Below are 13,811 nucleotides of genomic sequence, written 5' to 3'. Positions count from 1 at the left end.
CTCCGGGTTCAAGAGATTCTCCCACCTCAGCCTCCGTAGTAGCTGGGATTACAGGCACCTGCACCACGCCCAGCTAATTACTGTATTTTTAGTAGAAACGGGGTTTCACCATGTTGGCCAGGCTGATCTTGAACTCCTGACCTTGGGTGAACCACCCACCTCGGTCTCCCAAAGTGCTGGGATTATAGGCGTGAGCCACCGCGCCTGGCCAACCTGTTTTAAATGTATTTCCAGAAGAACAAAACAAAACAAAAAAACTCAGAGCTGAAGATTTTAGCTTATTTAGTTTAAAGAGAATGTCTACCATACTGTTTAAAAGGCACTGTCAGTTGCTAGCGCCAAACCAATCAGCCAAGTAAGAGTTACTTTTTCAGAGAAATACAACTTAATATTCCAGTTGGAATGTAAATTCATGTCCCCATTTTATTTCTGAATTCTAATTCTAAAATAGCAATAAGCTGCAGAGCCTTGCAGGAGCTTGCTTGGATGAAACAAGGTACTCTCACCTTCAGTATTTCTCCTTTGTTCTTGGTTTTGCTCTCAACTCAAGAATGGTATTCTTTAAAAGGCATGCAGAATGAGGCGGTAAGGTCAACTCATGAAAATTTTTATCATTTTGAGAATTCAGAATACTGCAACACAGGACCGTTTTTAACATGAGGCATTACCCTTAACAGATATATGTATAAATGTAAGAGACTCTGAAAGTCTGAGATTTCCCACTGTGGTCCCTCCATGTCCCTGTCCCTACAGCTAATCTTCCTCACATCTTCTTGCACATGACCTTGGCCCCAAACTGTTACTCCTCACCCTCCTGATAAAATCCAAATGACCTAACAATGGCTGCTAATATCCCAGAATAACTCCTCCCTCTTCTGAGATCCACTGACCCACTGCTCCTGAAAAGAGACAAACTCCAGGTGACTCCCTGCATCCCCCATATACAACTCCAGGTGACTCCCTGTATCCCCCATATACAACTCCAGGTGACTCCCAGCATCCCCCTTATATAAAGTTCCACGCCCTTACCCCCTTTCCCCCAAATTAGAATGCTCTTTGGAAACTTTCATGCTTAGCATTTTTTTTTTTTTTTTTGAGACGGAGTTTCGCTCTTGTTGCCCAGGCTGTAGTGCAATGGCATGATTTCGGCTCACTGCGACCTCTGCCTCCCGGGTTCAAGTGATTCTCCTGCCTCAGCCTCCCACGTAGCTAGGATTACAGGCACGCGCCACCACACCCGGCTAATTTTGTATTTTTAGTAGAGGCGGGGTTTCTCCATGTTGGTCAGGCTGGTGTTGAACTCTCGAATGAAGTATTTATTCTTTGCTCTGGCTGGTTTTCTTCAATGTAAGACCAGGAAAGATAGGAAGGTCTATCCAATGCCTTAATTAATGGAGGCTTCACTGACACCGGTAATTTGAATTGCCTCTTTTGTCTGGACACCTTGGAGGATTTTCCACCTTCTCTTTCAAGGCAATACAACATAAAAACACTCAGGATGCCTGAGAGTATGCTGTTCTCCATTAAAGTGGGAGAAAGACAACTGTGAACAGGATGAGGAAAAGATAAGCAGCATGTTATATACTACTTTGCTACCCTGATCACAGGAGCTTTGTCAAGATCAGTTTTTGGAAGGAAAACAATGGAAGTCAAGAAAGGAAAATTGATTCCTTTGGAATTATTTGCCTACTCCAGTTTGAAGAGTGCTGGTCTAGCCCGACTAGCCCACAATTGTAAGGAAAGAAGTCACCATGAGCAGTGTTCTGTTGAAAAGCAGAATCAGACCCACAAATACAGCAGCTACAGATGTTATCAAAGAGCAAATATAAATCGATATATTTAAAGTGTTCAAAGAAATAGAGTGTTTAAAAACATCAGTAACAAGAAACTATCAGAAATGAGCAGGTCAATATGAAAACAAAAAGACAGCACTCAAATAAAAAATTAAAGTAGAAATTCAATAAAAGGGTTAAACAATAATACACAGGGAGGTGAAGATAGACCTCAAGAAATTACACAGAATGCAGCACAGAAAAACAAAGAGATAAAAAAAAATTACAGAATCAAAAGACAAGGAAGTTAAATGGGAGAAGTGCAAAACATGTCTAATCAAACTTTCACAAGAATAGAAATAGAAGCAACATTTGAACAAATAATAGTAGAGAAAATTTTCCAAGATTGATTAAAAACACCCATCTACAGATTTAGAATGCCAAAGTCCCAAACAAATACACAAAAAGAAATTAAAGCTTATAAAATCAGAAGGTTAAGTCCTAAGAGATTCATACATTGATAACATTTTTAAATTAAGAACTTTGGAACATCAAAGGTCTTCATAGAGTGAAAAATGAAACTGAAATGGGAGAAGATATTTACAACACATATAACAAATGATTAACATCTAACATTATTAAGACAAGACTGTGACAGATAAATGGGCAAAAGTAATAAACAAGCATTTCAAAAGCGAATCACAAATGGTTAATTAACATATGAAAAGATGCTAAACCTCATTAAGACTAAGAGAATTGCAAATTTTGCTCCAATGAGACACTACCATTTCACACTCACCAGACTGTCAAAAATTAAAAAGTTTAATAAATCAAATGTGGTGGGCATATTGGTGTTCATTTTATTATTCCTTAAACTGTCTGCACATTATATATGCTTTCACATGCACATTTCATAACTAAAATTGTTAAGTGTCACCTGAGCAATAAAAATATTTCTTCGTAAGCCTGATGAGAGCAGTTTCAGTGAAATACTGGGCATGAAAACCAGACTGCACAGGATGAAAGGCTCTACAAGGTAAAGGCGTAAAGCTAACTTACAGACAACTATTTCAAGCTTACCTATGAGGCTGGAAAGGCAGAGCTGCAACTTTAGGGAATGTCATGGTGAGACGTTCTGTTTTATTTTTAAATAAAGGAAACTGGATTAGGTTTCGAAACATCTAGAGGGAAAGGACGACAATGAAAAAAGTGTCCCTGGTTTGTCACAAAGATACATAATACAGGGATCAGGAACAGTAATTTCCTTTAGGGATGAGAGAGATTCTTTGTCCTTATCCCATCATTCCTAAACCTCATCCACTCCAGTCACAATGGTCTACTTGCTCCTCCTCCTAGCAAGCCTCTACCTCGGGACTATCTATATCCTCTATGGAGAATACTCTTCCCCAGATGGTGCAAGGCATGCCTTTCACTCTTTTCTTTCCCCAGATGTCAACTCAGTGAAGTGTTCCCTGACCACAATGAAACTGAAATCCCATCTGCACTCCCTGCCACCACTACTACTGATACTCTTGTTCCTTTTCCTTGCTCTGTTTGTCTTCATAAGCTCTTAACACTCCACGTATGATAGACTTTATATTGTTGAAACTCTCTACCTCCATTGTATGTAAGCTCCAAAAATGCAGCAACTGCAGTCACAGCGCCAACTAATGCTTGACACAAAGGTAGCTCAATTAACACATACTGAATGAATATGGACCCTGCTTGAGGAAACTGAAGAACAAGTATAATGGAAATGATGCTGTAAGATTTGAACAAAACGAAGTAACGCACAGAGAATACTCAATTTGTTGCCCACAAAGAGGTGACATTTGGGTTAAATCTTGAATCATGAATTTGCGAAGTGCAAGAAAAAGGTGCACATTCCAAGAGTGGAACATGGGAGGTCTGAAAGGGCCTTGCACATTTGAGAAACAGGGTACATTTGGAGTATGGTACAGATAACAGTGACCAGATTTTAACTAACCTTACAATATACACAACAAAGGACACATTATATCCAACTTCTCAACTCTAAAAATCATTTTCTGAATTATAGTTGTTCAGTTACTTGTTTTATTTTGCAGTAACGAGTACAGAATACAAAATAAAGTTAACACAATATTACCGGAACTACTCCCTTTACTCACTGCAAGTTTGAGCAGAGTTAACCTATGTATTTTTTTTAACCAAACTGTAAATTAAATGTATAACACTCAAAGTGCAAATACTGCTTTCAAAGGTCTCAACAGCAAGTATTATTCAAAGAAGTCAAAACTAAAAATTCTGTATGGTAGGAGAGAGCAGATGGGTGGGGAAAGGGGAATGGTCAAATTCAACCGCTTATTTAGTAGCAGATACTCCCCATTTAACCATCTGAGTTTTTGAATGGGCTTGCATGCTGTCATAAATAACTTTCACTTATTACTATGTTTTCAACTAGTCTATCATCCTTTTATCCACATCACTACTTCTTTCGGACACTCACCTTCGTTTTAAACCTAATTCGATTTATTTTCAGGATTCCTATTTGAGACAGGAGGCTCTTGTGTGTTACATACAGAGATAAAACCTTGGAAGATCGTATTTCACAGTTCAAGAGCCCGTGTAGTCAGTACTGGAGTATTTAAGCACAAGATAGGGGAAGCAGTGGACGCCCTAGTGCTTTGGGATTCCTACTGCCAGTGGGTGGGGACCCAGGAAGTTCCCTGGGTAGACTGGAGGTCAAAGCTCAGGTTCAAAGCCAGGGGGGCGGGGCATGCCCCAAGAACCTCGGAGAGGTGTGTGGGCCCTAAAATGCAACTGGGAAAGGAGGGGCGCGGCTACTCGAAAAGACTCACAGTAATAAGCCACCACAGGGTCCCGCTTGTCATGCTCCTGAGCCGTCCTCAGATGATGCTGTATGCTCTTAAACTGTGCGGGCAGCGGGGGCAGCGGTGCAAGCGCGGCCATCTCTACTCAGAACTCACCACTTCCTACTCGCGCGCCACCGACACTTCCGCTTCCGCCTGGGCGGTAGCGCGCACAACCGTTCAGAGCAAATCCTGCCCTCTCTTCCGTTGCTGAGCGTCGTCAAGACAACTACGAATCCCCAGCTGGGACAATTTCAGTGTGTTTGGCTGTCGGCGGTTAGAGCCCACAAAACACTGAGCATTTTGGCGCCTATGCCGCGCATGGCGCTAGCGCTCTCTGCTGGTAGGAGGGAGGGTTTTTTTTTTTTTGTTTCGCTTTTTTGTTTGGTTTTTCGTTTGTGGCAAAAGGAAGGATAGAAAAGGAAAAACAAGAAAATAATGTATGTTGACTAGGAGAAAGTGTAAAGGCAAGAATAGCCTTTGGTGTCATTCAGGAATTACCACTTCCAATTAATATTCCATGTTAATATTCCATATAATAGTGTCCGTTAGAAGCCTTTTTGATTTTAGAAGCTTTAATTTCAGTACTTGCATGAGAGAGAAATAATGTGTTTAAATTGTAAATTAAATTTTTCTGTGTTGACATACTGGACAAAATAAACAGATTTCGCCCCAACTTAAACACTAAACACATGAAGCGTAAAGAATATTGAACTTTTGTTCTCATCTGTCTAGTATGTATTTTAGTGAATGAATAACCAGTAGATCACCTTTTTTTTTTTGCCTGGAAAGTGACTAACAATTTGCAAAATATTTTCATATGTATTATCTTTTCTTAATGTAAGATAGGGTGTTTGGGACTTTTTCAACGCTGGTAACTCTTAACCATTGTACAGTAGGCATCAATTTTTCCTTCTACCCTCAATGACTTCAATTCTCTTCCACTCCTCTCCATCCCATACTTATATACTTCAGGACTGTACACTTATTTACTTCCTCAAATAACCTTCTTCTTTATTTTATCTCAGTCCTCAGTTTTGAGGATTCATCTTAAAACTAGTTTGCACTGAAATCACACTATCCCCAAGAGCCAGAATCTCCAGCTCGGAAATTCCCCTCTGCCTACTATTTTCTGATCACTCTCTCACGCCCATAAGAAACCGCTCCATGTCCTTCCTTATATTATCCCACTCCACATACGTTGTCTAGACCTGTTTGCAAAGTCCATCATCTTATTCTGGGTCGGGCTTTTTTACTCAGTTCTGTCTTCAGGACTAAAGTTTGCCAGTCTCTTTCTCATTTACATACATTCATGCGTACTCTTATTTGCACACCCTCATGAGCAGGGCTGAGGGAAAAATGAGAAAGTGAAGTGGTTGGAATTGGATTTTACTCTCTTATCTGCCAGTATATGCTCTTTTCTTTTCCTTTCCTTTCTTTTCTCCTTCCTTCCTTCCTTTCTTTTTTTATTTCTTATTTTATTTTATTTTTTTAGACAGGTTCTCACTCTGTCACCTAAGCTGGAGTGCAGCACACTATCAGAGCTCGCTGCAGCCTTGAACTCCTGGGCTCTTGCCTCAGCCTCCTGAGTGGCTGGGACCACAGGCACACACCATCATGGCTAATAATTATTATTTTGTTGCCTAGGCAGGTCTTGAACTCCTAGGCTCAAGTGATACTCCTGCCTCGGCCTCCCAAAGTGCTGAGATTACAGACAAGAGCCTCATACTCTCTTCTTTCTAAATATGCTACCCCTTTCATGAGATGATAATTGATTTGATGGAGAACAGTACAGACACAGTGTTAGTGTAACACACATTGAAATTAGGCTATGAATCAAAGTAAATATTAATGACCATGAGGTTGCTTTTTCTTGTTTTACTATGATATTTTACTAGAAAGACCTAAATTCTTCTTCTCCATTCATCTCAGACCAGTTTCTGAAGGATCTGACATCACCCTCCAGGACTGGGCTAGAACCTTGGCAAGTAAGGGGAGGGCAGAGCTGTAGAACAAAATAGGGGGTGAGGGCAACCATAGGAAGAAGAAAAGGGAGAGGAACTAGAGCTGACAGGTGTTTTGATGGGAAAAAACTTTTTGTACCATTCCCTAGACTCTATGTGTGATCATCTGGCAATAAAAATATTCTGTGTCAGTTTGGTCAGAACCATCTTGGTGGCAAATGACAGGGCATCAGTCAATGTAATCAGGATAATATATCTATGGCTGTATCTTTTTAATATACTATATATGGTAGAAATTTGGCTTCCAGTATCATGAGACTTACATCCTATTGTTTTAGCATCCCTCTAAGGAGAAATAATTTTTCCTTAAAAGTTCCAGCAGAAGAATGATAGGGAAGACCCTGAAAACTTGGTTAGGACCATTTGCCACCCCATCCGCCCATGGCTGGGACATGCAGACATTATAAACATTACATTTTATGTTTTAAACATGGATATTTAGTTGTTCGGCACCATTGAATTACATTAGCACATTTAAAACAATAAGCTAACTATATGTGAGCAAACATATTTCCAGTCTCTTGATTGTTCCCATTCCATATGTCTATCTTCATGCCTGGTCTACATGATTTTGATTATTGTACCTTTAAAGAAGTCTTCAGAGTATGTAGTGTAAGCCCTCTGTCTGTTTTTGTTTTTGTTTTTGTTATTTTTTCCTTTGCTTTTTCAAAATTGTGTTGGCTATTCTAGGTCTCCTGTATTTCCATATAAATTTTAGAAACATCTTGTCAATTTTTATATAAGTTTCCTAGGATTTTGACTGGAATTATATTGAATTTACAGATCAGTTTATAATGACTGAAGTTACAAATAAGTAAGACTTCCAAGCCATGGATGTGACATGGTTTATTTTTCCACTTAAAATGGTGCAGTGGCTCACGCCTGTAATTCCAACACTTTGGGAAGCCGAGGTAGGTGGATCACCTGAGGTCAGGAGTTCGTGATCAGCCTGGCCAACATGGTGAAACCCCGTCTCTACTAAAAGCACAAAATTAGCAGGGTGTTGTGGCACATGGCTGTAATCCCAGCTACTTGGGAGGCTGAGGCAGGAGAATCGCTTGAACCCGGGAGGCGGAGGCAGCAGTGAGCCAAGATTGTGTCACTGCACTCCAGCCTGGGTGACAGAACGAGACTCCATCTCAAAAAATAAAAAATAAAAATTAAATAAAAATTAAAATAAAAAATCTTTAATTATTTTCATCACTGTTTTGTAGTTTTCATTGTGCAGGTCTAGCACATATTTTGAAAAATTTATCCCTATGCACTTCATATTTTTTGATTCCATTGTAAATGATTTTTTTACATTTAAATTTTTTATTACTCTATAGAAAAATTATTCTTCATAAGTTTATTTATTTATTTAAGAGGCAGAGTCTTGCTCCGCCACCCAGGCTAGCGGGCAGTAGCACAATCATAGCTCACTGCCACCCCAATCTCTTGAGCTCAAATCATCCTCTCACCTCAGCCTCTGGAGTAGCTGGGACTACAGGCAGGCACCACCATGTCTAGCTAATTTCCTTATTTTTTGCAGAGGAGGGGTCTTGCTGTATTGTCCAGGCTAATCTCAAACTCCTAGACTCAAGCGATCCTCCTGGCTCCACCTCCAAAAATTCTGGGATTACAGGCATGAACCACAGTGCTTGACCTACAAATTTAATTTTCTAGAACATTCTTTAGAATTTTCTATGTACGTGATCACGTCTGTGAATAAAGATATTTATTATTTTGCAATTTATATATTGTTTGTGTTATTGTACTTATTGAATAAATATATATTTATTATGTATATGTTTATTTTGTTTTTGTCTTATTGAATTTTAGTTCAACGTTAAACACACGTGGGAAAAGTAGAGAGCCTTGCCTGTTTTGAGACTACAGGGGAAATTGCTAATTCCTGTAGGTTTCTTTAGATGCTATTTATCAAGCTTAGGTAGATCTCATTTAAAGTGAGAGGTTTAGGGTTTTTGGTTTGTTTCATTATAAATGGGTGTTTATAATATAACTTTTCATTTCAGGGATAAATCCCACTTAACATGATGTATTATTTTTATATATATTGCTGGATTCTATTTGTAAATATATTTTTGCTAAGAATTTTTAATATCAACATTATGCTGGCCTCTTTACATGAAATGGCAAATGTTCTCTTCTAATTCCTAAAAAAGATTTTGGAGTATTATTTCTTCCTTAAAGATTTAATGGAATTCACCGCTGAATTCATCAGGGCCTGACATTTCTTTATGGGAAGGTTTTGGATTTAAAATTTTAAAAATCCGTATATGGATAGTTATATTTTTTGTTTATGTCTGTCAATTTTTAGTAGTTTGTAATTTAGAAATTTTTTCATCTAAGTATCAAAAACTTACTGACCTAATATTGTTCTGGATGTTTCCTTATAATTGTTTCAAGGTTTTACTATAATGTCCCTTTTCTGATTTATCTTATGATTTTCATTTTCTCCGTTATTATCTCATATTATCAAACCAGAAATTATAAGTTTTATTAATCTTTTCAAGGAACCAGATTTTGGTTTAATTGATTTTCTCTATTGTCTTTGGGTTTTATATCACTATGTTTTATATTTGCATTTTTATTTGCATCCTTCTATTTAATTTGTATTTAAAGTATCTTTTAAAAACTTCAGGCTGGGCATGGTGGCTCATGCCTGTAATCTCAGCACTTTGGGAGGCTGAGGCGGGTGAATCGCATGGTCAGGAGTTCGAGACCAGCCTGGCCAACATGGTGAAAACCCATCTCTACTAAAAATACAAAAAATTAGCTGGGTGTAGTGACGGGTGACTGTAATCCCAGCTATTCGGGAGGCTGAGGCAGGAGAATCGCTTGAACCCAGGAGGCAGAGGTTGCAGTGAGTCGTGATTGCGCCACTGCACTCCAGCCCTGATGATAGAGTGAGACTCCTTCTCAAAAAAAATAAATAAATAAACAAATAACAAAAAACCCCAACAACTTCAGAAAATGAACAGTTAAAATTACTATATAATGTCTTTTCTAACATAATATTTAGAACTTCCAATATCCCGCCAAACACTGTTTTAACTGCTTTCCACTTATTTTGATAAGTTGTAATTGCAATTTTGTTTAAAGTAGTTTTTAATTTCCCAGGTATTTTTTTTCTTTGATCCATGGGTTAATAAATGTATGTTGTTAATTTTTCAAACATTTGGATGTATCCCTCATATCTTAATTTTATTAATTTCTAGTTTAATTCCATTGTGACCAGAGACTATAGTCTGTATGATTTCAATCCTTGAGACTTTCTTATGGACCTCTTTTGGTGAATGTTACAAGGATCTCTTTTGGTGAATGTTACATACACACTTGAAAAGAATGTCTGTTCTGTTGTTGCTGGGTGGAGTATTCTATAAATATCAATTAGTTCAAGTTATGTATTAATAATTTATAATCTTCTATATCCTTTCTGATTTTCTATTTACTTTGTCAGTTTAGATGCTATTACAGAGAGAGAGGTGTTGAAATCTTTAGCTATAATTGGATGTATTTCTTTTTTCAATCTACCAAGTTTTGCTTCATGCATTCTGAATCTCTATTAACTGGTGGCATGCATATTACAACTATTATGCTTCATGATGAAATTATACTTTAAACATTATGAAATGTCTCTTTAATCTCTGTCATCATTCCTTGCTGTAAAATTGACATGAGTTTTCTCATATTAATATAGTCAATTGAGCTCTCTGATGCTTAGGGTTTGCATGATACATCTTTTCCCATTTATTTTCTATAAAATATTTAAGATTTTAAAATATTAAAACTTTAAATATTTAAAAATGTTTAAAGTGGGGTTCTTGTTAATAATTTGGTCTGGCTTTTAAAAAACACATTTAGACAATCTCTACGTTTTTGGAGTGCCAAGATCTCTTGTATTCATTGTTCACTATTGATATGTTTGGGTTTGGTTCCACTACCTTGTTATTGTTTCTATTTGTTTCACCTGTTTTTGTTCTCTTTTTTCCTTTCCTGCCACCTTTTGTATTAATTGAATGTCTTATGATTCCAGTTAATTTTGTTCGTTTGCTTGTTAAACCAAAATTGTGTTGCTTTTTTAAACTAGTTGTTTTATATTTTATAATATACAACTTTATCACAGCAAACTTCAAATGATAACATACTTTACATATATTACAAGAATCTTATAATTGTATACTTCTACACTTGATTTGATTTGCCAAGGTTTATCAATTTTATTGTTATTTTCAAGAGTGATCTGGGATTTATTTTATTTTGTTTGTTTTCTAAAATATTTCTTTTTACCTATATCCTTATTAAATTATTTTTGTTTATCTCTGTTTAATAAGTTCTTGTTTGCTTTTTGAATTACATTTATGATTTCCTTTTTCATAATAGATTTATTTTCAGCTGTCAATTTTCAGTGCAATACAAATTTGCTCATATCTCATAGGTTTTAATATGTAGTATCTCACTTCTTGTTCATATAAATAGTCGGAAAAACTTCAGTTTAAATTATCTTATTTGACCCAAGAGCTTTTTATGAAATGGTTTTAAATAGCATTTCAAATGGTTAGATTTTGTTTAGTTTTGATGTTCTTATTAATTTTTACTATATTTGCATTTTAGTCAGAAAAATTAGTTTTCATATTGGAATACGAATTTTTATATATTCAGGACTATATAGCTGTGTGCTAACAATTCTGATATAATTACTAATAAAATGAAATCATAGTAGGTCGGTAGTGAATTTCCAAGACTGTCTAAACCACCTCTCTCATCTTATTTCTGTCTTTAAACATAACAATATGTAGTGTTTAGTTCAAAGAAGTAGAGGCAAGCAAGGTTTCTTTGGTGGCTTAGAGATGCCATCCTTCCACCTTGTCATTTGAAGAGATCAAGAGCTCAGGGAGGCTGAGGAAGCTAGATTTTGACGGATGCTACAGTAAGGTGAGAGCTGGAAAATGAGAGAGCTCCAGAGATCTGCAAAGGGCCTTTCAGTGAGTCCTGATCAGTGCAACATCTTTAAATATCTTTCCAGGAAAAGAACTAATTGAAAGGATCAAAAGGAACAATACTCAAGATTCATACAAGACTGAGAATATTTGCTATTCCCAAAGTCAGAGTGGAAAAATCTCTTAATAAAGAGATATATGTTGACCATGCCCTACCCTAAAGGATGAATTAGAGTAAGAATAAATCCAAGTGTTTATCTATGATTGGGCAATAATATTAAGGGGAAGTCTTCTATGGGATTTTTTGGAAAAATGATCTTCCTTGGGAAAGAATCCTGAGAGGCAAACCAGAATAAGGTCCTTTTGCCCCATCTCCCTTCTTGCCTTGGACAGAGAGAACCTGTTACCTGTAGCAATGGCAATTTGTGTCACCACCACAAGTCAACCAGCAGGAGGGAAGAATTCAAGATTTTTGAGACTAGTGAAAGGATAGTATTTCCAAACCACCAAAGAGGCATCTGATAGAGCACTCAGAAAGCTTCTTCCTTAGTATTGGGGCAAAACTGGCCTTTCAGTAAGTACTACGCTGGTCATATATAACAAAGCTTAAAAGGAAGCAGAAAGGATCATCTGTTTCCAAGTAACTTAACTGTGCTCCAGAACTAAGTTGAAGAATATTTATCAGAAGAAAAATAACCGGCATCCAACAGGATAAAACACACAATGCCTGACATTCAATAAAAAATTACTAACCTTGGAAAGATGCAGCAAAAATAGGACCCATAATGAAAATGTGTATGTTTGCCGGCAGATTGGCAGGAGCATTCTACCTTGAATGCGGGCAATCAAGGGGTATGTTATCTATAGAGAATTTTAAAATAAGGATAAAATATTAAACATGGTTGCTGTTTATTAACACCAATGGTTAGTTATTCTAAACAAAGAAAGTCAATACTTATCCTTTGTAGAGTGGACAATTTTTACCAGTCCCCACCCTGTTGGCATGCTACTGCTATAGTATGATTTTATAGCTCACGTGCTAGATTATGATTTTATAAAGGTATTAAATCTTGATGATCTTTTTTTATACAAATTTTTTAATGCAGTACTTGTTAACAAATAGACATCAGTAGCTATTTGTGGAATGAAGATAAGTTGGATTTTCTCCTGTGCTCTCATGTAGAGAAATCCTCAATGATGAAAACCTTAGATCCAGAAATTCATGATATCAAACATAGGCTGCATAAAGCTTAAGGAAAAATGAAAAACCTTAGTATCCGAGTATACTCATTTCCCTGTTAAGTTACCAGTATAAGGCAGTAATACATAAGGATTTTAAATAATATCAAATGAGTCAAATGATTGTTGGTAAGGCAGGCAGATAAAAATAAATGCACTAAATCAATATACAATTGTCTCTGAAATAATTTCATAGCTATTGAGGAAGTCTAACTTAATATAAACACAGTATTCCCTTTTGATAAATATAGAAGTTATAGTTACAGAACATCTGTGGGCACAGAAAGGTTTTTTTTTTTTTTCCCGAGAAGAAACAAGGATCCCATGTGCGGTATTATCCATAGCATTTTTTATTTATTTGGTAACTATATTTCTATATCATTTTGATATTGAAACTTTCAAGAAAACTGATTGAATAAAATTTTAAAAATGTAATTGTTCAATTTCTTCAAAGTAATGGTCAAACTATAGAATTACTCCTTAATAATTAATTTATAACTTTTGTGCTTAAATAAGTTATATTTTACATGAATGCAAAATAATTACACCCTCAAATTTAAAACTATATAGTTCCACAGAAAGGAAAATATGAAGATCGGGATTACGACTTTGGCCACCCAAATTAACCTACCTGAGCATCAATTTTCCACTTCGTAAAAAAAGACAATAAAAGTTTCTCTGGCCACAAAAAAACTAATAAATTAAGATGTATGTGAGAGAACTCTGTAAAAGCACCATTTAAAAATAAATTAACAGTAGTTCTGTGTATATTTTCTAATAAAAGTGATCAAAATTAAAATAAAATGAAATATTTCTTCAAGAATCCTTATCTTACAACCAGGCATTATATTTTATAGTAGACATAAATTTCAGACACGTTGAAGTAAGTTTGTTTTGAAATTGTGGTACTCACTGAGTATGATAAAACTAAATAAAAATGATAAATAACTGTAGCATGACAATAGGTAATCCATTCTTTGG

The 13,811-nt window shown here is 36.3% G+C and overlaps 1 protein-coding gene across 1 annotated transcript in view; it reads right to left on the bottom strand.

The window, feature by feature from the left end:
* Positions 1 to 4,849, bottom strand: part of VTA1 (vesicle trafficking 1) — an 81,557-nt gene extending 76,708 nt beyond the window's left edge. The window contains exon 1 of the mRNA XM_010354965.2: positions 4,613 to 4,849. Coding sequence (XP_010353267.1) covers positions 4,613 to 4,724 — 112 coding nt within the window. The 5' untranslated portion in view covers positions 4,725 to 4,849. The remainder of the gene's footprint in view (positions 1 to 4,612) is intronic.
* Positions 4,850 to 13,811: the final 8,962 nt, after the last annotated feature.

This window comes from Rhinopithecus roxellana, chromosome 4, assembly GCF_007565055.1.
Source record: "Rhinopithecus roxellana isolate Shanxi Qingling chromosome 4, ASM756505v1, whole genome shotgun sequence".
In the NCBI taxonomy this organism is placed as follows: domain Eukaryota; kingdom Metazoa; phylum Chordata; class Mammalia; order Primates; family Cercopithecidae; genus Rhinopithecus; species Rhinopithecus roxellana.
This window is presented reverse-complemented; position numbering and strand designations above follow the sequence as displayed.